The 27,679-nt window shown below is 40.3% G+C and overlaps 1 protein-coding gene across 2 annotated transcripts in view; it reads right to left on the bottom strand.

Annotated features, from left to right (window-relative positions):
* Positions 1–245: 245 nt before the first annotated feature.
* FBN1 (fibrillin 1) overlaps positions 246–27,679 on the bottom strand; it is a 291,197-nt gene continuing 263,763 nt past the window's right edge. For both annotated transcript variants that reach the window (XM_068275426.1, XM_068275425.1), the window contains 13 exons: positions 25,285–25,404; positions 23,727–23,849; positions 22,926–23,057; positions 21,252–21,374; positions 15,824–16,030; positions 14,074–14,199; positions 13,764–13,886; positions 13,176–13,292; positions 10,783–10,911; positions 8,234–8,353; positions 4,087–4,318; positions 3,713–3,887; positions 246–1,770 (listed from right to left, as the gene is read on the bottom strand). In XM_068275426.1, the coding sequence (XP_068131527.1) occupies positions 1,381–1,770; positions 3,713–3,887; positions 4,087–4,318; positions 8,234–8,353; positions 10,783–10,911; positions 13,176–13,292; positions 13,764–13,886; positions 14,074–14,199; positions 15,824–16,030; positions 21,252–21,374; positions 22,926–23,057; positions 23,727–23,849; positions 25,285–25,404 (2,117 nt within the window). In that variant the 3' untranslated portion in view covers positions 246–1,380. The remainder of the gene's footprint in view (positions 1,771–3,712; positions 3,888–4,086; positions 4,319–8,233; positions 8,354–10,782; positions 10,912–13,175; positions 13,293–13,763; positions 13,887–14,073; positions 14,200–15,823; positions 16,031–21,251; positions 21,375–22,925; positions 23,058–23,726; positions 23,850–25,284; positions 25,405–27,679) is intronic.

The raw sequence follows: 27,679 nt of genomic DNA, 5'->3' as shown, positions 1-27,679 counted from the left end.
AGTCAGAAAAATTGATTGCAATTCTTGAATTGAACCTATATTTTAAAAATTGTATGGTGTGTAGCCACCTTTACACTGATTATTAGGTCAAAGCAGCCTAAAATGTGTCTTCAAATGAAATCAAAAACATTTTCAAATGAAAACCAGAGGTTCAGGATGTGTGCCTGGCTTACGAGGGCAGAAAGGATTTATTTGTATGGTACATCAAAGTCGTCAGAATAAAAATGAACTTGACATTCACACTGTACGGTTCACAGCAGTAGTTAGGCTGCTGATTTATTTTGTAAATGTAACTGACTTTACTTTTTCACACATTGGAAAGACAGCGGTTTGTTCAATATGCAAAACTGAGTACCACAGGACAATGCAAGAACTTGCCTCGGTCTACCCACCAGCAGTAAATTAGTTATACAGTAATAGTTTTTGTATGGTTCTGGAAAACAATCACGGTGTAAACAAATGAAAAATAAACTAAATATTAAAAAATCTATAATTTTATTGTGACAGTTATGACACTGAGCCCTTCATACAAATGCCAATGAACAAAGTATGTATCTGTTGTGCAATGTATGTCATATATTTTATAATGGCACTGAATTTCCTCTGATAAAGTATGTGTGGTCAGCTGACCTCAGTGCATTGACCTAGTCATAAAAAAATTGCACCACTAGGAATAGAAAAAATTGCACCACTAGGATTGTGTATATGTTTTACAATTGTTGGTCTCTGTAAGCACCATTTATAAAGAAAACCCCAAACCTCACGTTCGGGCTTTTAATCTAGTTTACAATTGCACCACGGATAAATAAAAGCTTGAATACAGTATACACATGTGTCATTTACATGACACATAGAGATAATTGAGATAAACTAAAGCGAACTTTGGTTGAGTTTTGTAAATTGAAAATAGTTTAGACAGAATAATGGTTGGCTTCTAAAATGTGTAAATATTACAGTGCATTCATAGAAAAACGTTTTGTAAAAAGTTACTAGCACCAAAAAAAGGTCTGGTTTAGTGAGTTGGAGGGTGGCATGGAAAACTTTTTATAATACAAACCAGTAAAGTCCAACACAAGAACATCTACAGGTACCTCTGCTGATCTCTCAGCATCAAAGGCCAACTTCCAATGAGAAAAAGTCTCCAAGTTCATATTCACAATAACAATACAGGAAGCCTGAGAGAGTGGTTGTGGTTAGCTGGGATAATGATCCTGTACCTTGCATATGTCATGAGTAGAAGAAAGTGCTTTTGGTTTAATTCAAAGAGACATGGTTATGAAGGGTTTGTACCTAGGCTATCGGATTCAGTGAAGCTGGGGTGGGTGGGAGGAAACATTTGTAATCTTTGGTTTTTGTCTGGCGGCTCTTTGGAATGCCAAATTAATGAAGTAGGATTTGAATTTTCATTTTAAGAATGTCACCCAGTTCACCGGTGAGGTAGTCTCTGTCATGATTGTCTTCAAGCTGAATAAGCTCTTTCTCCTTATATAGAGGGGAACTGCTAATTAGCAGGGTATAAGCACCAGGCACTGGCTTCTTCTTGGTTAGATGTAGGTAACTGATGCCATCCTTTTGGTTAAGTCTAAATAAACCATCTTCATTTCCGGAGTCTATTATGTATCGGTTGTGATGTTGTAAAGTTGTGAGGGCTGGCGTGAGCTCCAGAATACGGTCTCTGCTGTTTAGGTGTGTAATATTAAAAGAAAGGATGGCCGGTTTCTCAATATCCCAACTGGCGAGGCTAACGGGAGCTTCCAATTGAAGCTGATCCTGGTGAAGAAGAGAGCAAACCGTTACAAGGAGCAGAGGTATAATATGATTATATAAAATAAAATATTTATAGATTTCAGTTTAAATGAAAGTTGTAGTCTAATTCCTCAGTTCTTAACATGCAAAACAAGTAACTCGGTAGTACTTATGGAGGGCCCCGGGGAGTACTTGAATGAGTCTATAATAGTGCCAGGATTAAAAAAAAAATATATGTATTATCCACTATAGTAGAATATCGGTAATTTTGCTGATATTTTATGTCCTAACCTAACCCTATTCTCACACAGAACCCTCCCTTTTGATGCATAACAATAACCGTTCCCCCATGGTGGTATTTAACACTAAGAACCCCCCTACAGGTAGTACCTAACACTAAAACTACCCTAGTGGGAGCCTAACCTTAATCTCCCCCACGCCTAAACCGAGGTGGGTAACTAACCTTAACACCCCCCAAGGCTAACCCTAGGTGGGCGCCTAACTTTAAAGGCTACCCGAAATTACATGTGACATGATGAGATAGACATGTGTATGTACAGTACCTAGCACACACATAGTCACTGTACATACACATGTCTATCTCATCATGTAATTAAACCCACTCCTCATGCCTAACCCTAAAGACCCCCCTTCCTGGGCATCACCATAGGTATCCATGTAATATTTGTCAATACCTGTAAAACAGCCAGTTGAACAGTGTGCATGCACATTAGGCAATTATGTACAAATATCCCAAAGTTTTACTTTCATTGATCACTTTTATCACCCTAACAAAAGGCTTAATGATTTTGAGACTCCATATCTAAAAACAAACCTGTAATGGGGACGGGGTAAAAGTTCAGAGGCTTACTAGATACTCATAGACTCCAACGGTCCAGTGCAGGGACCCTCTTAGGCTCGGTTCACATTGAGCCTAAAATAGCTTACGTTCCGCTCTGATGAGCAGAACGCAGCAGTGGAAGCAATGCTTTCCCGATGGGAAAGTTCACATTGCTACGTTCCGCTCAGTTCCGCTCCCTGCGTTCCGCTCTTCGGAGCGGACGTTTCAGACCTGCACAATCCTTCCGCTCTGCTTCACGGAGCGGAATGCAGCGCAGGAGCGGATGCGTGCAATGTGATTTTTTTAACTCTATGCATGAAGGCTTAATTCTACTGGGCATGCATGGACCTGACTCGCAAATGCCCAGCACTGGAACAATGGACTGGAGAAGGTTACGGGAAGCCTCTGGACTATCCAGAAGCTTCCTACTTTTGAGGTAACTTTTTTCCCTTCAAGGATGCTTTGAAGACTTGAATGGAGTTATCTTCCCTTAAAGCGGAATATAACCCTGCATTTCAACTTTGCTCTAAAACATTATTTACAGTATATTATATGCAACCAGCATTTTTTTTACTAGACCAGCATTGGAAGGGTTACACAGGGCTTTAAAGTCCCTGGAGATTTCTGCAGACGCATCCGAACTTGAGTTAGATACTTTTTGTTTACATAAATGTATCTAAGTGTTTATTGTGACTCATCTCTCTCACTGAGAAGGAGTTGGAGGACAGCCAAAGAGTGTGTAACATTTCTAAATATATACATATAACTAAATAGAATGTAACTATCTGAACGTCTGCACGGAACTTAAGACCTCTGTGTTTAACCCTTCCAATGCTGGTCTAGTAAAAAAAAAAATGCTTTTTGTATATAATATGCTGTAAATAATGTTTTAGAGCAAAGTTGAAATGCAGGGTTATATTCCGCATTAATGCACTTTCCTGAATTTAGAATATACAACAAATGGGGAAATCCATTGTGTGCTAGCAGGGGAAGCAGAAACAAAAACTACAGCTGGGAAATCTAGCACATGCATCACTACTCTAGATGAGGTATTGCTTACAAATGGACTCTTTATGCCTCTCTTTGCTGCTGTTACATGCTAGATTAGTATGACAGCAATGTTACCTCATTATCACTCAAAGCCGTGCCATTGGTGCTTCGTCTCTTCCTTCCTCTCTTAGGATAGCCATTGATCTTACAGTCATAGCACGCTTCTGGGGACAAAGAGTTGTCATCTATTTCTCCACTCATTGCCATATCCTGGGCTCCTCTGCTCAAGCCAGCTCCTGTTACACAATGTCTGAAAGAAGGAGCATATAATCATTGGTTACTCTGCAAGTGACAAGTAATTATGCATAAGGCTTTTTTTTACTATTTGAGCTGGCCACATGCCTGGAATTTCCTCAGCCTCTTGCATTATCAAACATAGGTCTTGGTGTCTAATTGTCAGTGACTAGAAATCAGCTCGACTTTAAGCCACCTGAACTGCATGTACTTACCCTTGTCCCACTCTAAAGTAACCCGGTGGACAGCCACACACATATCCGCCTTCAGTGTTTGAACAACCATAACTGCATGGGGCTTGAGAAGAACTGCACTCATTGACGTCTTGACACATGCCAGCAAAATGTTCAAACTGAAACCCTGTTGGACATATACACTTGAAGCTTCCCAATGTGTTGTGACAATTGGCTCCCCCACACATGTGAGCGTTCAAGCATTCATTCTCATCTGTGGGAATACAAGAAAATGTATTACGACAGTATAAAAAACAAAACACAATTCTCCACTACTACCTTCCTGGACTCTAAAATGTAATGAAGAGGCAACATTAGACAAAGCATAGGCTTCCCCACTAGTTATCTGGACACAGCACAATGCTGAAGCATCTATTAGGCTGCGGCTAGATAGTGTACTGGTTGAGGGCTCTGCCTCTGACACAGGAGACATTGGGCAAGACTCTCTAACACTGCTACTGTCTATAGAGCGCACTCTAGTGGCTGCAGCTCTGGCGCTTTGAGCCTACCAGGAGAAAAGCACAATATAAATATTATGTGTCTTGTTTTGTCTATCCCTCTGGTGGGAGGGAGGGGTGTTAGTGTTATTTGAAAGAACAAGGAAGAGAATTGGCTCTTTGGTGCATGAAGATGTAAAAAATACTTTTTATTAGACAATCAAGTAAACATGATAATTAACTACTATATCTGATACAAATACATAAAACCCATTAAAAACGATACAGACACCATTCAAAAATGGAGCTACCCCTCCACACCACCCCCTGACCCAAAAGGATGGGGCTGCAGTCCCCACTGATCCAAAAATTGACGCCAAAAATCAAAAAGGCCACATAGAAAGAACACATGTGTATGTTTGTGCTAGCATGATGGAGACAGGACTGGAATGATTCCGCTGAGAAAACAGGCAGTTATGGAACATGAGCATATGCATACATTGATGCCTTATGGCACTGGCCCCCCACTCGCAGGGGTCACTCCACAAAAGATGTTATCCAGAAAGTGGCCGCAACCAGGCTTTAGATTAGATTGAGAATTGATTCCTTAGTGGCAAAGTTAATCTGTCATTGGATGCAGCAGCATGCAGAAAACCTGACATTCATAAGCTGGTTGTTAATAATGAAGGCAATGTAGTGTTCCAGCATATGAAGTAGACCATGAGCATAACAAATGCAGGCATAACATGCAAGACTTCCAAGCAATAATTCATATGTTGATGGAAACAGCGAAAGCATATGCACAAGCTTCCAGGCAAGGTTTCATGCAGTGATGGCGTCAGCATAAGCATGTATAGCCAAAAGTTGCAATATAGATAAATGGTGCAGCCATAAGATGGTTCCCAGCATAGTTACCAGTCCTTCTGATATGTATTTTCCGGCATAGTTACCATATGCTTGTGCATATGCTTTCGCTGTTTCCATCAACATATGAATTATTGCTTGGAAGTCTTGCATGTTATGCCTGCATTTGTTATGCTCATGGTCTACTTCATATGCTGGAACACTACATTGCCTTCATTATTAACAACCAGCTTATGAATGTCAGGTTTTCTGCATGCTGCTGCATCCAATGACAGATTAACTTTGCCACTAAGGAATCAATTCTCAATCTAATCTAAAGCCTGGTTGCGGCCACTTTCTGGATAACATCTTTTGTGGAGTGACCCCTGCGAGTGGGGGGCCAGTGCCATAAGGCATCAATGTATGCATATGCTCATGTTCCATAACTGCCTGTTTTCTCAGCGGAATCATTCCAGTCCTGTCTCCATCATGCTAGCACAAACATACACATGTGTTCTTTCTATGTGGCCTTTTTGATTTTTGGCGTCAATTTTTGGATCAGTGGGGACTGCAGCCCCATCCTTTTGGGTCAGGGGGTGGTGTGGAGGGGTAGCTCCATTTTTGAATGGTGTCTGTATCGTTTTTAATGGGTTTTATGTATTTGTATCAGATATAGTAGTTAATTATCATGTTTACTTGATTGTCTAATAAAAAGTATTTTTTACATCTTCATGCACCAAAGAGCCAATTCTCTTCCTTGTTCTTTCAAATATATTTATGTTGGCATAGTGCATGAAGATTATCTTTGTTATACGAAATTGTATGATTGCCTCTGTCCTAATTGACCTCAGCCCCTTACCCAGAGTTATTGGTTTCGTCGTTGGGTGTTAGTGTTAGGCTTTACATTAATTTGGAGTTACGTTGGCCACATATGGGGGGAAGATTACAAAGGCATCTAGCAAATAATCAAATGGTCAATTTTCTTTGCATTTGCAAAAAAAATCATATCATTATCAAAGTAATGAGAATGATTCTTCCAAGAAATTATCTTAAGCCTGGGACATGGATTATGGAAGAAAGTGACAGGCTGCAAAGTTCAGGCTGCCAGAATGTAGAGTTTAGGAAGGGCCAGAGGCCAACATTACGGTCTAGAGAGGAGGAAGTTAGGGATAGGCATTGGGTGAGGGTAGGATAGCGTTAGGCTTGATAATAGTTAAGCAACATATGCAAGGTCATGCAGGAGTAAATACAGTCAGGATATCAGGTTTGAGCAACTTAAACACAATCTACACTATCTATGGGGAAATACTGGAGGGTAAGAAATGCAGTAAATAGTACAGCATAAGGAGACAGTATAGCATACAAAAATCGGGAAACAGATAGGAGTCCAAAACAGACTCATGACTTATACTAAATATATGTGTACAATGTTAGATCTCCCAAGTTTTCCTTTATAGCCTGCTTGGATAATATATCATGCACTTCATTATTTGTTTTCACATAAATTTAGAGAAATAACAGCACCATATCATTAAATATCATTAAATAATATCAAGTTAAACTCATTTAGATGAGAACTGGGTCTTGTTATCTGAGGTCACCATTTTCCTTATTAGTCAGAAAGTGTTGTCCATGTTTTATATGGTTTTATATATTTCAGTATCCAATAAATGCAGTGAGTTATTTACTTCCTGAATGTAGGTCTATCTGGAGCTCTGTGTAGTTTATATTTTGAATTTTATAGCTTTCTTCAGGACAAGATATCCTTGGTGTCAGGCCCACCACCATGGTTATATTCATGGGACTTTGACTATGTTGTTGTTTGATGTTTTCATTAGTGGTTCTGTTACTTATTATTATGTACACAACACAGGAAAAATGAATGGTCTAAAACATGTCTAGACTGTTTATGAACTGATTCCAAATGTACACCAAGCATTTAAGACAAATAATTGAAATCAACACACACACACACACAACAGCCTGGGAAAGCTTTTGCGTGCTCATAAAACAAAACACAACAACAAATCTGAAACCAATTTTAAGATGTGTATGCCCAGAGATCACGTGACAAACACATCTGCTCACACCCACTGAGAAGGACAAGCGAGAGAAAGAGTTATAATTACTGAAGCCCTGTCTGACTGACTCGCCATACACTATTGTTTTGGTACCTGAATATGATTCCCATACGATGATAGTGCTGGCAGGAGCTAGAATCTCAAATGACCTAATTGGTAAACGTCACATTTTATGAACATTACCATTTGGAAAGATAATCCAAGTTAGAATGAACAGGACTTTGATGATTAACCAAGTCTCTTGTAAACATGAGTAAGTTTAACTCTTGTAGCTTTGGAGCAGTAACTTGGAAAAGGGATAGAGTGTTTCTTCTACGTCTGGGCTACTCCTAAGAGGGGATCATGTTTTTTTCTAATGTTTTAGCCTATAGATATAGAGGTAAGTGATCTCCTTTCTGACTAATTTAGGATGAAAGTATATGAATGATCTCACTACTGCCTATACTGTAATTTCTGGAAGACTAATGTCAGGTAGGGTGGTGCACTTCATTCTGATATTTCTTTTGATGCTCCAATCATTCTACTAGCAGTGTAACTGTGTAGCCAATGTGTCCTCATAATTCTACAGTCTACACTTGTAGTATTTACCGTTGTTGCTAAACACTTAAAACATGTTTTTGAAGATAAATGATAAAATATATATAGAAAAAATAAACGTATGCCTAGGATAAGGACAGAAGCTATGAGGAACACAAAACTGAAATCCAGAGACTGGTACAAGGTAGACAGAGAGAGAGGGATGCTGGTTGTAGTGGGAACATTACTCACCCACACATTGGTTCCACTGGTAATGTTGAAGGTAACCTTGAGGACAGCTACATCTGTATCCACCCATGATGTTCTGGCAACCATGCTGACAGCGGTGACTTCCTTCACACTCGTCCACATCTAACAGCAAATAAATTACACTCTGTTTGAACGATTTCATGTTTCAACAGTGAGTACCACCCAGATATTTTAAGAAACAGGCATGCATGCATAATAGAATTACTTATCTTACTAATCTGATCTCCCAATGCACAGTCAGTACTTCTACATTGTAACTATTCTGCCTGAGCAGAGATTAAGAAAGTCTCCCAATTTACTTGAATGTGAAAATAATAATTTTATAGCAACACAATAGCTATACCCAAGTTAGCTCTGACTTGGGCTGTGGCTGGGGGAATCTATGTTCATTGTGGTGGTGGGGTGGTTGCATTTATGTTTACTGTTGTTGCACTGTACATACTCCTGACGATGTCCTTTTTAAGGGTGAAACATGTAGCGTTATTGCACAGCACTTTGTAAATATCCTGCACCCTATCCTTTATGTGATTCCCACCAGTCATGTATTCCTTCAATGAAGGACTGGGTTTTATAACTGTACTAAGCATTGACATCTACGCTTGTAAGTGATTGTACTTTATACTCACTGAGCTGTATCATATTAGCCAATGCTTATTCTGTACGTGCTGTACCTACTGTTTATAGGTTGAGGGATACAAAACTTATACAGAGTTATACAGACTAATAGCTACACCCCATTAATAATTCTAATGTGTGTGTGTGTGGGGGGGGAGGGGGGGAAGGGGGGGTCAGCAAGGATCTCACCTGTTTTATTTCCCTGTTTCCTCATACCAACAACCTTCAGCCAAGTAATAAATCACTATAGTGCTACGGGGTTGTTTTAATTGTAGCATTTGATGCATTCAATGTACCCTTCTATTATTGTTCATTTAGACGGTTGAGAATTGACAGTCTATGATCAGGACTGCTCAAATCCGGAACCGGGAGACACCCGGATAATTCAATCCGGATATCTCCCAGTTACCTGTGCAGGGTGGGTGGGGGGTCAATCTTACCTGTCTGACATCTTCTTCGGTCCGTCCCTCGGCGCATCCCACGATGCGGTCCAAGCGGCGGTCACGTGATTACAAACACCTCCTCCTCCCGGGTTGAAGGAGGAAGTGTTTAATCACGTGACGTGCATGGATCGCATCGTGGGAGGCGCTGAGGGATGGACGAAGAAGACGTCAGACAGGTAAGATTGACCCCCCGCCCACCCCGCACAGGTTTACTGGGAGATATCCGGATAGCAACTATCCGGGTATCTCCCGGTTCCGGATTTGAGCTATCTATGATGAAATGAGTGATTGACATTGATCACTTTAGTGTACATTGAGGCTCTTCTCCTTTTGGACACAGTGTTGTAGATTATCATTACCTGCACACAATTTCGGCTTATTTGCATTAACCCTAAACAATCCCTGCCGATGCCTAACCCCGAACGACCCCCTCAGTTGCAATATCCATTGATAATTACAACTAAACCTTGCCCTATTCCCAGAATAACCCTCCCTCTACCGATGCCTAACACTAACCTACAACCCCCAGCTGCAATCCCCACTGATATATTTGCCAGGATGCTAAATACAAGCCTAATCCCAATATGTAACAGCTGCGGCCAGCGCCCAAATTACTCCCCGTGTGCCACAATAGCCGCAATTAGCATTGTGGTCTATGTGGCGCCCATTTTACCATCGCCCAAATTACCTGCTTCGAGTAGAAACTTTTTAGTTGGATTTTTAAGCCTGCAGAGGGGGAGGAAACATGTATTTATACATTTATGCCTACTCTAGTCAAATTATTATGTGAAAATCATTTAACTTCACATTAAAGGGCACGAGAAAGTCATTATAACACATTATAATGCTGTTAAAATATTTCTCAAAAACAGTTCATTGTTTGCAAGTATTAGGAATGAATGCAGAATTGAACGTGCTTATCTTTTATCCAGCACTATTCAAAGGTCAAAGAGCTTTGGCCAATGTTTCTACAAAGCTGATTTATGTGGAACACTCCTCAGCATGCACCAGCCCAGCTGCCATTCTGTAACTAAGAGGTATCTGGCGAACAAATAAACAATGAGGTTTCCTTGGCTAACCTAACAGTGCACACACAAGATCCTGTACCAGTTAACAAATTACAAATGTTCATGCCATGTTCTATTTGGGACCCCTGCTAAAGGAACTCCTCCTCACTTCCACCTCCACCCTTGGTCACGGTGCTGACAACATGACATTGACACTGCAAAAATTGCAGTGCATCTACAAGACTTTTGGAGTCAGGAGACATTTTGGATTTATGCTTCTTACAAACTACAGCATAAATGTAATAGCAAAATATCTACAATCATTATGGACTTTATGTTCCTAGCAACACAGTGACAAACATTGCAATCATAATGGTGCACATCTTACAACATGTAAAATGGGTTGTTTATGATAGAACATGAAGTCAAGTCTTAAGAAATAGACATTCTGCTCGTCAATAAATACCTTCACATGCTGATCCACTTGGGTCAAGAGAAAAGCCACGCTGACATTCACAGGCATAGCTTCCTGGAGTATTCTGACACACGCCTTTAGCACCACATAGGCTTACTTCTGAAGCACACTCGTTGTTGTCTAGCATCAAACAAAACAACACAAATGTAAGCACAATCATCTGTTATAAACATTTTTAGTTGCAAATGTAATGCTCTGCTGCTGTTAAAACGGCTGACAGCAGGACACCTGACTGCTTGTCAACCACTCCTATTTATGTGCATGGTGCTTGCAGCCGGCTGTAAGCTTCCAGCACTTGCAGCGGCCATGGTTGCTACATGCTGCAGATTTTTACCAGGCAGTGACCTGGTATGTGGTTATTAACGTTTACATTCGGTTGCATTATTTTGCAAGCAGAAGATGCTTAACCCCGACAACTAAGCCACTTTAACATGCCATTTAGCCATTTGCCAGATAAAGAGCACTTTATCTGATGAAGGGGACCCTCCGTGGCCCCGAAACAATTGTCATGTTGTGCATACAATAAAACTGCTTGGAATTTTGAACTGGTGTGCCAGTCGACCTTGAATTGCTAAGACTTGTATGCAGAGATATGAACAGAGGCACCAAAAAGGATAAGAATGTCTAAAAACTGTTTTAAAGGGGAAAGCTATGTGGACTTACCTCTCTTGAAGATTTAACAGACATAAGACCATTATTTCAATTCACAAAATAAGAAACTCCACAATGCAACATGTTTTGCAGGCAACAATCCCGCTTCATCAGGCAAATAATGGAGAACACAACTGAGAGTCTGTACCGCAGCCAAGCGCCTCTGTCCAGTTGCTGACACTTAGCATAGGTGTCTTACATAAAGAACTCATAGGAACCTGTCACTGGAGTTGTAGTGGGTAACATTTGTTGGAACAAGGGCCTGGTTTTGAACATGATGGGATAAATACATCTTCCACACAACTTTGAGAATAACTTGAAATCCCAGCAAGATGAGTTTAATGAATCAAAATATGAAATGCTATATTCAGGGCTAGATTTCTGGAAAAGGCCCCAAAAACCTGGGCCTTGGGTGGCTGCAGCCCATGGGGGCACCTGGACATGAAACAGGGGTTATCTACAGATGACAAAAATAGGAAGCAACACATGAAAAGGGGAAACTGATGCTCAAGATGGCTGTTCATGAAAAAAAGGGGCTGCATAAAAGGATAATATACATATGATACACATGGAAGAGGGGGCTGCACATGGAATGGGAGGGGCGCTGCTGCACATGGAAGGGGAACCACAACACGCTTGGTCTAGGCGCACACAACGTATAATTCATGCAAATGGTTTAATGAAATGCTTCTGATATAAGAATACAAGGAAATGCATAGAAAGCACAGAGAAAAAGCACATATTATAACTTTAACGTGCCTCTGTCTTCCTCATGTAAATTGCATAAACTACACATAAAATAAATGACATACAACGCCTTTTACATTATTTTTTAATTTTCTACGCTAATGATCAGTGCATTTTAAGTCCAAGTTCCGTCTGGTGTTACTTGTTATTTCTACCACTAATGACAGTTGTTTGGAGTGGTTTTTAATGACTAAGCCAAATGACTAATTTCAGCAGCAATTGGTAAGAGCCACATGGTTTATGTTATACATTTACTGTACAATGCAAAGTATGACACTGAGCTTTTCTGTCATGTCTTGTAGCCCACATGCTGGGACTCATTTAAATGATTTATTTCCTGTCTTGCTTCTGTAACCGATTATTAATGAGGACTTGTAGACAAAAGCTATGATCAGGGGCGTAACTAGAGGGGAGCAGGAAGGGCTAGAGCTGTGTGGGCCCCAAACTATATGGCTATATGCAGGACTGACACTGGACTATAAGAACATGCGCCGAAGAATTCAATGACTTCCTGGTTCAAAGGGGGCCTGAAAACTAATAAGAGGACCAAGGTCCAGAGACAGCTAGTGTAAGCAGGCAATAAATAGCATGCCTATATATATTTTTCTAAGGGGCATATAGAGGTAGGATTACATACTACGTATCCTAGCCACAGAGTCAGCACAGTCAACTGTTGAAAGCAGGGCTCTTACTAATCTCCAGTGAGCCCATCAGGTTGTAAGAAAATCTGACTGGGATCGGTTGGTGTAGCAGGGTAGAAATGCTTACATTTAAAAATGGCACCTTGGTAATTTGGGAGCCGGGGATAGCAGCAAGTAACACAGGAGGGAAATCCATTAGATTGTTACATTACATCCATTACATTTTTAACATTTCGCACTGTTCACATTGCCTACTACCAGCTTTTATTTAGCCCAACAAAAAAGTAAAACAATCACGTTTTCTTTACAATCACAATTTAGTACAACTTAAAGGTCTTGACTTACCAATGCAGGCAGTGTGGTGCTGTGTAAATCCAGGGGGACATTTACATGTAAAGCCTCCAATTGTGTTCACACAGATAAACTGGCAGTTATGCTGCTTGGTGGCACATTCATCAAGATCTATTGAAAGAAATGTTATTAGTATTTATGTTTCACAGCCTTGAAATATTAAAATGAAAACCTCGTAGTAATCTGTGACATAAGCCTGTCTATTATCCTACTAGTCTGCATCTGATGGCAGTTTACAAACGATTTACCAATTACTTTATCAGTAGTTACCTACTATTTTTATTATATTATTTATGATATATATTCAAATGGGATTGAATGGAGGGGGTAATGGGAGTGTAATAGGAGGCAACATTGCCACAAGCCCGCCTCTTCCAGTCTGAAGATTTGTCTTTATCTGAAAGTAACATTTTTCCAGGTGTAACTACGAATACTGGGGGGAACAAGGAGAGGAAAGGACATGCAGAGAGGTATGTAGATCTAGCATGACCACACCTCTGTGCTTACTCAATCATACTTTAACAGGACAACCTGCAATCAATTCTATAGACTATATGTAACACAGCCTGGTGTCTTCATTACCTTTGCAGCTTCTCCCGTCCTCCTGCAGAACATAACCGCGGGGGCAGGAACACTGGAAGCTCCCATCAGTATTTTTGCAGATAAAGTTGCAAGGCTTGGGAGACTGAGAACATTCATCATGGTCTGTAATGATAATTCAACAACTGTTAACATAAACACTGTCGTAAAAGGAGTTAATAATAAACTCATTTCTATTAATGTAGCTTGAAAATGTGTTTTAACTTAAAATCATAAATACAGTATTATGTTGTTATTATTTTGAATCTTGTTAATGGTGCCAGAGAATTGCAAGAAGAAGGTTGCCTCTTACCTATACAGGAAGTGCCGGTCACATCAGGAATGTAACCTAAATTGCATTCACACTTGTATGTTCCTCTCTCATTGACACACTGGCCATTGCGGCAGATTCCATGCAGAACATGACACTCATCAATGTCTGAATAAAAAAATAACATATTATTACGGTATATATGTAATTTTCAGTACAGGACAAAGTACAGTACAGCCCACTGCTACCAAAGCAATACATGTCCTTGACACACTTGTATTACTTTTTAACAACCTTAGGACACAGTTTTCAGAATAAAGCCATGAAAATCTCTTCATTGGGGAATATTCTAAAGTTTCAAACGTATTTCCATGCAATCCAAAGCAAAATAAAAGGCAGGAGATGAGCTCTGCACTAAGTGCTCAAAATGTTTTTTCCCACTTTTTGACTGAATCAAAACTAACTAACATAAACAAAATGAGCACTTTTGTATCTGCTGCTAGGGCAACAAGCAGAACTTATTTCTTGAGCTATGTCTCTTATGTTTATTTTCTCAGAAAAAAGGGCTATGAGGTGACCCACTGATTTATTAAACAGCTGGAATGTAACATATCACACTACCCACATCTTCAAATTACTGAACATATGTTGGTTGAAGCATTATGGTAATATTTACCGAGCCCACAAGGTGGCATTCTTCTCTATGTAGCTGTTCAGGTAAAACATAAGAGTTTGAGAACAACATGATAGTTTTGACTGTTATTGAAAAGAAACTTAGGGCCAGATCACATGAAACAAGTATTGGCAACTTGTCTTTAATAAAAGCAGAGTTGCCCAAAATGGCAAGTAGTCACTACTACCAGAGACATAACACAGCGATTAATTAAGAGTGATTACTAGAAGCTGAAACTAGCTGCTAGTGACTCAGTTGGCCCATGGCCACTAATTGTTAACAGATAACTAGTTAGGGTGAATCTCCACCCAAAACTATAATTTCAGCTTTGTATAGCATAAAACTACTATCATACTTGTTTGTTTTTTCCTGAATGCTGGTTTGTGAAATTTCCACTCGCTTTTTGCCTTGTGCTGCCATCAACAACAGGAAATCATATGGAATAGTATCTGAAGGCCTCCCCAAAAAATTCCTAATCCATATTCCCTATATTCATAAAAGGTTTTCATCACTGGATTTTCATAAAAATGTTTACATCACAAACCTTAATTTGACAAAAACTTCTTAAAAAAAAGTTTTGGCTAGCATTAGTTGCCGTTGCTACACTTAGGGCTCGTTTCCACTATTGCGGTGCGGAATCGCCTGGATGCCACCGCTGATGAAATCACATGCGGATGCGATTCACTATGCGTCTTTTTGCCGCGAATTCGCATAGGTGAGGGTATATGCGATTTTAACCATGCCACTGCCTGTGTGAATTTACATTGGTACCTATGCGAATTCGCATGCGAATTCGTGGCAAAAACCACATGGGGAAAACGCATGCAATTTCCCTATTAAATACATTGCATGCGATTCGCATGCATTCCACTCGCAGGCAAATTCTGCGGCTCTTTTGTGCGTTTTTTCACCACTGAAAAAAACGAACCTCAACAACGCTACAGTGGAAACAGGCCCATCCACTTGCATTACATGTGCGAATCCGCATGCGTTGGACGCATGCGGATTCGCAATAGTGGAAACGAGCCCTTAAATTACACAAATGACTTGCTTTACATATACACAAACACACACACATATACGTATACACACAAAAATAATGTTCGCTTTAATACATACCTTCTCCTCCAGTTGTGTATCCACGGCCATGAGGACAAAGTTTTTTAAACTGAACTGTGCCAGGGAAGGGGCAGATCTCGCAGGTGATACCCCAGCCCCTGCCACTGTTACAGCAGCACTCAGACTTGGTGACAGAATTTTGGTTGGAGGATCCAAGTTGGCACATTGTATGTAATACATCAGTGAAGCAATATCCTAGTCTGTTATCTGTAAAGAAAGAAATGTGTATTAACTTTAATAATCTCATTCAAAACATGGTCGGGACCTAGGAATTGAATTTACTATAGCCAAAGGCTTTACTAAATCAGAGTTTACTATAACGATATTCTACTGTATTGGCTAGACATACAGGAATGTCCCTAGAAATTCTGGCAATCTGTCACAGTATTGTTCTGAGGACCTAAAGCTGGCCATACACTTTAGATTTTCACCCAATGTTTTAAAACAAATTATTCCTTTCTGAAAAAGAATCAAGAAGAAATTGATTCCTACCATGCACTGTATATCAATTTTCAGTAGATTCCAGCAGTGAATCTATATAAAATCGATCACACTTCAGAGTTGCACTGTTCAATGCAGTGCAAAGCTGTAGGCCATCGATCTGCCAATGCTCTAGTCTACGTTTTACATTTTACATACTGTCCGATCAAATTTTTGTCTAAACACATACAAAAATCAATTGATCCTACACTTTGGGGAATTGATTCCCAGCCAGCAGATTCATTGAATCTGCAAGAAATCTAATGAGAAAATCAATGAGTGTATAGGCACCTTTAGACAGATGTCAACAAAATATACAGACACTGGTATAGCAGTACACCTCATAATTGCTTAATAAACTGTTATGCTACTCATTTTCATTATTGTCTGAACACTATTTTGTATGTATTTTTGTATTTTGTACTGTTTTTTGTTTTTGTAAAAAAGAAAAATAAACTCTTAAAAAGTTAATCTCACTTATTTAACAAAAGGTGACTCTACCCTCAGATGAGGAATACCATAAACGAGAACAGAGGCGCCAAAAGAGTAAAAACAGTAATTACAAGGTTTAAAAATGCTTAGGAGGCAGTGGTGGACTTACCTCCTGCAAGCAGACACAACAAGCTGTGTATTCAGAACAAAAATAAATTTATTGGTACACTCCGGGGGTTAGTCGCAACGAGTTTCGCAGGTATTTCCCGCTTCCTCAGGCAATGGTAAAAGGAGTACACGACAGCAATATGTCCGGGTAACACCTGGCGCCTCAGATGAGGAAGGTGTTCTTTAAGCTGCATAGAGCAGGTGGAAAACTGTTCTCTCATTTTTGAACTTAAACTACACCCCATTATTTGAAAGCCATAATGTAGCTAGACCACTAAAAAAACAATAAATACCCATTACTTAGTTTTGTTTTTAATATGGGAATACAATTATGTTCTGCCTACCATTGCTTTATTAAACTGATCATGTAAAAAATGGTAGGTGTTAAGTTATCGCTAGCTCTATTGATAACTGAAATTAATTCAGGCCCATTGTCATTCTATTGTTGTTCTCAGCTTCTAACCTCAGTGATTTCTTTACTGAGGAATGATCTCAAGATGACATCAGATGAGATCGCTTTTAGCTTTGTTAACATTTCCAGACAGTGAAGCTAGTGCTTGGCAAGGTATGCGCAGAACTTTATTACCTGCTAGATTAACATCAAACACAAATGAGCTATGATCAGACCAGATCCTGCTGATCAGTCTGTGTAGTTCATTGTATTAAATCTGTCTCTCACTGCTAATTAGTCTAGTAATTAAATGTGTATGTTATGGAAACAGCTATACACTTGCAACTGAAGCAGAGAATTTGTACATTGTGGGATGTGAGCCATTATTTAATATTTAACCATTCGAGGGCCACAGTGGTAAACCCCCCTAAAGACCAGGCACATTTTAACTAAAATGGCCACTGCAGCTTTAAGGCCAAGCTGCAGGGCCGCACAACACAGCACACGAGTGATCCCCCCCCCCCTTTTCCCCACCAACAGAGCTCTCTGTTGGTGGGGTCTGATCGCCCCCCAGGTGTTTGTTTTTTTTTAAATAAATCTTTATTTGTGTGTTTTTTACAAAAAAAAATCATTTTTTTTGTTTTGTTACTCCCCTCCTTCCCTCCCTGCATCCAGCCAATCCTGTGATCGGCTGTCATAGGCTTCTGCCTATGAGAGCCGATCGCTCTCTTGTCCCCCAGGGGGACAGCCGTGTCACACGGCTGTCCCCAGTACAGCGCTGATCGCAGCGCTGTACTATGTGTTTATATGGCGATTTTGCCGTCTAACAGTCTCCCGAGCGGCGATTGCCGCTTGGAGACTAAAGAAGGGGCGGAGCTCCGCCCCCCCGAGCAGGAGATGCGCGTGCAGCCTGTGCGCGATCTCCTGCAAAACAGAGCCCCAGGACTTGACGCCAATTGGCGTTAGGCGGTCCTGGGGTTAGCCGGTCGGCAAGTAGTTAAAGTGTATTTAAAGCTTGGGTACAAAATTAGATGCCTAAAGAGAGGGTAGCCTCAGGATCCTATTGAGGCTTTGCTCTCTATTCTAATGTCCCCGGTCGCTGACCGCACCCCCTGCAAAATTAGCGACAATGCATTTGTCACTAAATCACATCAGGGGCTGTGCAGCTCTACTCCTATTTTAACTGCACAAACCCTCCTGTGCAGTAAGCCGGAGTCGAGGGCTCTGTGCTACTGTGCATGTGTGGCCATGTCCGCATGTCTACTGCTCGGCCACGCTCTGGAGGGGAGCTCAGTGACGGGGGACAACAGAGTAGTGAAGGAAGCCCTAATAGGATTTTGACGCTTCCCTCTCTTAAATTATCTGATTTTGATCCCAAGCTTCAGCTCAGGATTGCTTTAAAGAAGTTAATTATTATTTTATTATTATTATTAAGGTAATAAGGTAATTCTAAAGATGACCATATACTAAAAGAGGTCCCAGAAGGATCAACCTACCTAACGATCATTTTTTTTCTGTAGGAGTTTATACGTTTTGTGATTAGCACTAAACAGACCATCTATTGGCGTGGTCAGGTACTGTCATCAATGTTCTGCCATGACAGACTGCTGCTCTGGCAATCACTGCAAGTTGTCAACAGATAAAATGTACATTGTGGGATGTGAGCCATTATAAAAAACCTTTACAAAACAAGCCTAAAAAAAAATGTCAGCGTTGCGAAGCAAGAAGTTGTGCTGGACTTTCCTTGTCCAAACCATTCAGGCACTGCCTGCTTACAAGTACTTGTTAATAAGCTGGGAAGGAGACCTGCAGAAAGCTCTCCACAATTATACTTACCATAATTAAACATTCACTTTTACCTGTTTTATCTTGTTCAGTTGACTATAACTGTGGAGAGTTTCATCCATGTCTTTTTCTGCTTAGCAACAAACAGCTACAGTATATCTAACAACTAAATGCTTTGAAACAAGAAATGCATACATTTGGCTTTAAGGTGGTACACACGCTTAATTAAGCCTTCTATTAACATGTTAGATGGTTCTCAGCTGAGTCGAAGCCACCTCTGCTGGGAATATAGCGGGTGTAGAGTGGCCCCTGATCCCCTTTCATGCATCCCTGAGAGCTCCTGACTGGTGGATCGTCTGACTGAGCACAGACTCACTGTATTATTCTCATACTTACCCTGCCCACTCCATTTAGCTCCATTATGTGCTACGTCACCGTCTCTCGCCCCGTCACTAGCCTCTAAGCTAGCAATATGTCTGTACAGAACTTGGCCCCAAACTGTCACCCTAGGTATTGAGTCCCGCTCCCTGTGGTCATCAGGAATTGTGCATGTGTATGCACCATTACTGTCACCCACAAGGATTATTATTATTATTTATTGGATTTATATAGCGCCAACATATTACGCAGCGCTGTACATATTACCGATCAGGACTTGATGCCTAGGGCAACAGTTGGGAGCCAAGTTCTGTACAGGTAGATCACTAGCCTACAGGCTAGTGATACATCCTGTTGCAATGGCAGATTAAGGAGGGCTAAATGTGTAACCCACAATTGAGCAGCAAGCAGCAGGTGGAGTGAGTAGGAGAACAATAGTCTCTGCCTGCACTTGGCCGAGACAATGCAAGGGTTCGGACCACTTACCGATGAATGGGGGCCTCCATACACATGCTATATCCCACCTGAGAACTATTTAGCATGTCTACAAGCCTTTAGTTCTTTATGTCTATCAAAATAAAAGGTTCACTAACATTAAATATTAAAGGGACTCCGAGCAGTGCAGAAACTATGGAAAGATGCATATCATTTTAAAGCTCTCTTTCTCCTCTTTCCAATGATATATAAACCACCGCCCTACGTCTTTTAGTTTTCGTTATTTTCGCGATTGAAATTGCCGCGGCCGCGATTTCGATCGCGAAAATAGAGAAAACTAAAAGGTGTAGGGCAACGATTTAGGTGTCGTCAGAAAGAGGAGAAAGAGAGCTTTAAAATGATATCCATCAAGCCATAGTTATATTGTATTACACAGGACGACACTTTCCCCAGTGTCAGAAGCTCCATTCTGCTGAATGCAGCTGCTGACTTTGACAAAAAGTCGCCCTGTGTAATACAATATAACTATGGAAAGATGGATATCATTTTAAAGCTCTCTTTCTCCTCTTTCTGACGACACCTAAATCGTTGCCCTACGCCTTTTAGTTTTCTCTATTTTCGCGATCAAAATCGCGGCCGCGGCAATTTCAACCGCGAAAATAGCGAAAACTAAAAGGCGTAGGGTGGCGGTTTATATATCATTGGAAAGAGGAGAAAGAGAGCTTTAAAATGATGTGCATCTTTCCATAGTTTCTGCACTGCTCGGAGTCCCTTTAAAGGACAACTGAAGTGAAAAAAATATGGAGGTTGCCATATTTATTTCATATTAAACAATACCAGTTGCCTGGCAGCCCTGCTGATCTATTTGGCTGTAGTGTCCGAATAACACCAGAAACAAGCTTACAGCTAATCTGGTCAGATCTGACAATAATGTCAGAAACATCTGATCTGCTGCATGCTTGTTCAGGTTCTATGGTTACAAGTATTAGAAGCAGAGGATCGGCAGGGCTGCCAGGCAACTGGTATTGCTTAAAAGGAAATAAATATGGCAGCCTCCATATACCTCTCGCTTCAGAATCCCTTTAACACTATAAATACATGATTCCAAATAATTTAAGGCTTCCATACAGCATACTGCTTTAAAACTACATATAATTCTTATTCAAAGGAAACTGGTTTTTTAATGTATATAAAATAAAAAGAACTATGCAAACACTATATAATACTAATAATAAATAGCGTCTTACCATTGGCTCGTTTTTAAATCACATACCGGTAAAAGTTTTCATAATTGTATTATTTCAATATTTTCCTGTATTAAATTGTCTCTTTGAGTTAGAAGACGTGTTCCATACTCACCAATGCAGTCTGTCTCTGAAAGGCTGGCATTGAATCCATCATTACATTCACACTTGTAGCTGCCCATAGTGTTCAGACATTTTCCATTTTCACATAATCCAGGCTTAAGGCACTCATTCAGGTCTGAAGAGACAAAAATACTCATGTTACACGTGGACTAATACTGATTTATTACACAGGCAGATCACACATAACCAGACGTCCCTGATTAAGGAATGTATACTACTTAGTATTACCCAAGACTGCTACAGCTTTCTGTCAGATAAAATCTGTACTCTTCTTGAAGATTATGTATTACTAGCAAGTGAGGGATGAACAGCTAGATATAATTATTTCTAGCCACATACATTTATATGTGCCTAGACAATTACATACATTTTCTTTAACAGGTTAATGACAGACTTTATGGCACTGTTAGGTTTTCGTGACATTAGAGTGAATTTCCTGTTCTGGTGCGAATCAGTAATTACAGTCTATCCCCAACACCTCCATTTTGCTTTGGCTATGAGTTTCAATTCAAACATTTTCATTGACAACCCAAAGCACATTACTTATGCCACTTGTTCACCTGGACCCTTTTCTTAGCCACACTATGTACATCCATCTATGTGCAGCAGAGATGAAGACACTGTCTCATAAGAAATTGTCCACTTACAGTTTTTCCAGATACTCGACTACCATCGTACTTTGCAATGTAGTAACCAGTGTGAACCAGTATTTGTGATTTTAAATTTATTTTTTTGCAGCTTCCAGGATGCGGTTGACAGGTGAGTGGTTAGGGAGGGGACCGTGTGGGAGACCTGCCTGCACGGGGCGTCCCTCCTAGCGGTGTAATCTATGAATACATCCAACCGAAGCCTCCCACCTGAATGCTACCTAATTTATGCAATTCCTGCTAGATTTGGTACGGCAAGCAAAGGGTGTATAACAGTACACCTGATTGGCAGACTGGCGCCTGCTGACCAAATAAAGGTAGGAAATTGCTTTAGCTGGGAGTGAGCAATTGTGTGTGTTGCAGTTAGCATTCAGTTCAGAGGCAGTGGGGGTGAACTCCCTGGTAGTGAGAGGTCCAGGGCTCGTCTGCACTTTCCTCTGGGTATCGCATGGTGGTGTGGGCGCCCCGGGCAGTGAGAGAGTCCGGGGCCCCTGGCTGCCGTGCGAACAAGTGTTTGCAATGTAGCAGCAGCAAATAATTTAAACCTGACATCACTGAAGTAAATTTGGCAGCCTGGTGTCAAAAGTGTGGAGACTTTCAGTAGGTAATAGTTGATATAATAGAGGCATCTATTTAGAGCTTTATAAGCCAACATGACATTTAACAATGATGGCCACAACAAACAAAGTTGTGCCCATTGGTTGAAAGTTTTAACTTTGTTGCATATAATTATAGTTTAATGGTTAATTATTTAGTTTAAAACAGGTATATTAAGATTATGGCATATATAAATCTATATGTTTATATATCTAGCAGGAATGTATACAGTTAGCTAATTCTAAAGATCAGTCACTTTAGACAGATAGTCATGGACAAATATGTCCATTTCCTTTTTATCAACATTGGATGATTTTGTTGAGCTATCATTAGATTTACGCTACCAATACTGCAAAACATGTCCTCATTTTTGAGCCACTGTTATAAACACCTTGTTAATATCCAGCGCCAACCAAACTCACCTATACATCCTTCACCATCTGGTCTGCGCTGGTACCCTGGTCCACAAATACACATGAAGGTTCCAATGAGATTCTTGCAGGTCATCTGTTTAGATTCACAGTCATGAAGACCCTCTTCGCACTCATCCTGATCTGTAATACAGAGTGATGACACAATTAATGAAACTAGAAATGTATAAAAATAGAAAGACATATAAGGTATATGTACAGGAAATATGAGGTGCTAGAATTCACTTTGTATATACACTGTTATATATCTTTGCATAGGAGAAATATGTGGTTCAGTAATCTTCACGTTTTTCATGAGGACTTCTGTAGTAAGATGTCCATGCCAAAGTTCACAATTCTGCTCCTAACCACCTTGGCAACTCAACTTTCCCAAGTCTTCATGTCAGTAAATGGTATAACAATTCAGACAAAGAGCATAGGCTACCTGTGTGGCATGGCATGTGCATAAATCTGAGAACTCAAATGCAGATGTAGCAAATGGGATACAGAAACTATTATGGGATCCAGCTTTACAACACATGCCAAAAGCTATAATGTCTGCCTAAGAGGGACCAGCCTTAAAAAAAGGAAAATCTCTGTCTGGTAGAAAGATCAGCAAAATGAAAAGAAAAACCTTTAAATTGCGGTCCTACAGACTAACTCCCACAAGTCTCTTGCATCTGTCCAGCAATGTCTCATGACACTTCCTGCTTCTTCCTGCTTCTTTGGCATACATACAGGATACTCAACATCTTAACTTATAGCCAGCTATAATAGCATGACTCTGCAGTATAATATGTGTAGAGCTCATACCTTTGCACATTCTCTTATCCTCACGAAGCACATAGCCAGCTGGGCACTTGCATTCATATGAACCGTAGGTGTTAACACAGCGGAAAGCACACAAAAGAGGATTCTGAGCACACTCATTAACATCTGGGGAAAAAAAACATTACCAGGAATAGAGTTAGAAAGAACTAACGTACAAGAAAAATATGTGGGTCTAGTACATTCAAAGGAAATATGCAGCTATAATCTATAATAATAATCTCCAAGCCATCTCTGTGTCTCTGTTCGCCCTGGACTCGCCCCCTCCTGCCCCGCCCTGCTGTGATGGCATGCAGGGTGGCATGGGATGCAAATGCGACATCCAGAAACATGGCGCACACGCTCCTGCCCTGCAAGTACCACCAGCTAATATACAGCCTTGCTGTATGCAAACTATAGAGTACCTTTTCAGTTTCACCACACATCTACACATTCATTGACATGGTAGTTAGAGTTTGTAGCCCCATGATTGTTACTATATATTATTTATTTTTTCTAGTAAAAAAAATCTTCTTTCAAGATTAGCATCTAAAGATCTGTTCCTCACAGAGGCATGCTGGGAGTGAGGTCATTAAATACTGAAAGAGCAGGTCTCCAGTCTCTACCTCAGTTTGCTTCTCCCTGCAGCATCTAATGACATCACTCCCAGCATGCCTATTTGACTCATGTGAGACCAGCAGGAAGAAATCCAGCTTTTTTTACCATGGAATGTAGCACAACTAGCATAATCTTCACTTTGTTGAGTACCTGACTTTGACTTTCAACCCTCCACTTTTAACAAACTTTTGTTATACAGTCATTACATGCAAACCTCTGGACTGTATTTCCCACTGTTTTGAAAGATACTGACCCATATGCAATTGATTTTTTTTCTTCTTCGTTTTCTCCTAGGAGATATTTTTTCAACTTCTTTTTGAAATAACTTTTCAGTACTTTGTAATTAAAAAAGTACCTGTAGGTAAAAAAAAAGTACTATCAAAATTATTTATTTTATTGCTTGCTGGTGGTTTAAAGGGCATTTTATTGACACTCATCTGTTTTTAAGTAGCGCTGTTCATTTCCTTGCTATGTACTAATTTTATTGACAAGGAGAAAAAGTTAATTGCATATAGGCCACTATGGCCCATATGCAATTAACCTTTTCTCCTAAGTTTTCTCCTAGGTGATGTTTTCACAACTTGTCATAAAAAACTTTTAAGCCACCAGCAAGCAAAAAAATACTCAAAATAAATTTGATAGTACTTTTTCAGCAACTTTTGGGGTATTTTTTTCAATTGTAAAATGCTGAAAAGTTGGTTTAAAGAGAACATGAAAATTATCTCCCAGGAGATAACTGAAAAAGTTAACTGCATATGGGCCTTTGTCACACAAAAATTAGATTGTTCTTATAGTTTATCACAAAGAGTTGCTTAAAAAGTTATTTTGATGTCAGGATCCTACAGAGATGCCAAACTGTACTCATATTCAGCAGTGCCATTTCACTAACATCCAGTAAGCTGACATTTATTTACATATACAATACCGAATGGACTGATTACCGTACCTTCACATGACATCATTGGACCCGGCTCAAAGCCATCCTCACAGGTGCACTCAAATCCGCCAATCACGTTCTTGCACGTTCCATTTCCACAAGGGTTTCCAACACCACACTCATCAATATCTGGAAGAAAAAGGGGTTAGAATGTCCATCTGCTCAGAATGTGCTAATATTATATAAACAATCATCATTGTTATACTGTTTATTTGTATTATATTAAAAGAAAAAGGGAATCATTGAATATATCACTATAGGCATTTACACAATGTTACTTGCCTGTTAAAGTGATTCTTAGCCTTCAATACCATCAGAAGAATACATCCAGAACCAGCATGAACAATGGGAGTTCTGCCCCATTGGCTGCTTTCTTATACTTTGAATGTGGCTCTAAATCTACTAAATAGTTTTACTAGTACAGAGATCAAGCAACAGTAAGAATGGGCAGGGGAGAATTTTGTAATCCCTTATAAACTCCAGGACTTATTTGTGAAACTCAGCTAATCAGAAACACTTTCATAGCTGAATGGGTAGCAGGACTGTTACTATGGCCTGTAAATGTATCTGAACTGAGAGGAGTATGGAGGTTGCCATGTTAATTGTCTTGTAAAAAATGAAAGTTGCCTGCCTCTTCTACTCACCTTTCAGCACCAGTAGTGTCAATGGGGTTGATTCATCAATCCTTGGTAATATAATCATGCACGCACAGCAATATTACTTGTAGTTACGCATGGAAGTACCACGAGATACGCTAGTAGGGCAGCCTCTATTACGGTAATGTGTTACCATAGTAACAGTCGCACTACTGGAGTACTGCGGGTCATGCAACACGCTAGTCAGAAAACACTCCTGTTGATCCTGTTGAATACCTTAATCCTACCTAAACCGCCGCATTCCCGCAGCTGTAAACTATCTAAATCCCCCCTAAATCCCCAGGAGGCGATCTGGGCAGCGCTTCCGTGTGAGGCAGGGCTATGGGCTGCAGCCCTGCCTCACACACGTCTGTCATTGGCGCATCGCTGCCTCTCCCCCGCCCCTCTCAGTCTTCCTTCGCTGAGAGGGGCGGGGGAGAGGCGGAGATCCGCCGCTGACAGACGCGTGTGAGGCAGGGCTGCGGCTCATAGCCCTGCCTCACACGGAAGCGCTGCCCAGATCGCCTCCTGGGGATTTAGGGGGGATTTAGATAGTTTACAGCCGTGGGGATGCGGCGGTTTAGGTAGGATTAAGGTATTCAACAGGATTGTTTAATAAAAAAAGGATTTTTAAGAGGCTTCAGAGTCTCTTTAAACGCGTTAAAGCGTAAACCAAGAGCACCTGTCACTGTTTTCCTGTTGTGTGCTGCAGCCCCTCTGTATATATATATATATATATATATATATATATATATATATACATATATATATATATATATATACATATATATATATATATATATATATATATATATTACAGTATATACTGTATATCTATCTATCTATCTATATATATTAGGATAGCTACTATATATTACTGCAATTAAGCCAGCCATTTAATGTCAAAATTTTAGGCTGGGAGGGGGGTCTTCTGCTTTTTCATGAGTGATAGGAGTATGCGCATGATCCCTCATGCAGAGTACACACTGGAAGCATATCCATAACCATAGCTACCCCTCCACACTCCAGTTATTATGTCTCCCCTGCAGCTTTATAATGTACAGCGAGAGCTCCAGGACATCAGTGTGGTCACATGACAGTGAGTCTGGAGATCAAGCAGTGAGTTACAAAGCTGCAGGGAGATGCAACAACTGAAGCTGGGGAAAGACGAGGTATGGTTTATGACATGCTTCCAATGTGTACTCTGCATGAGGTGCTAAAGTATTATTATTATTATTATTATTTATTGTATTTATAAAGCGCCAACATATTACGCAGCGCTGCACAATAGATAAATGGGTTAACATACAGGTAGAACATACGGAAACTCACAACAAAACAAGATCATGCAAATGATGTGATAACAATATAGTGTCATAGGTCAAGATGGAGACTGTTCGAGTCTACAAGAAGGGTGGTTGTGAGTAAGATTGCATAATCAAGCTGGATACATTAGGGAGGAGGGCTCTGCCAGAGGCTTACAATCTAAAGGGTTGGGTGGAGACAATAGGTGCGTCTTTTGAGAGGGGGTCTAACAGAACATATTATGATGTTGGTGTAGGGGGGTATGCGAGCGTGAAGAGGTGAGTCTTGAGAGCTTGTTTGAAGGTATTAAAGGTGGGGGCGAGTCTGACGGCTGGTGGAAGAGAGTTCTAAGACATTAGAGGATGGCCAATTGTCATTTGGCCTATTGTTTAGGTCAAAAGTGGGTGTGTGGGGATTAAGGTTATACGCTGATGAGCTTATCTGCAGTAATATATGGTATATAT

The sequence above is a fragment of the Hyperolius riggenbachi genome, chromosome 3 (genome assembly GCF_040937935.1).
Source record: "Hyperolius riggenbachi isolate aHypRig1 chromosome 3, aHypRig1.pri, whole genome shotgun sequence".
Lineage (NCBI taxonomy): Eukaryota > Metazoa > Chordata > Amphibia > Anura > Hyperoliidae > Hyperolius > Hyperolius riggenbachi.
Note: the sequence above shows the minus strand (reverse complement) of the source record. Positions and strands in the feature narration are given on the sequence as shown.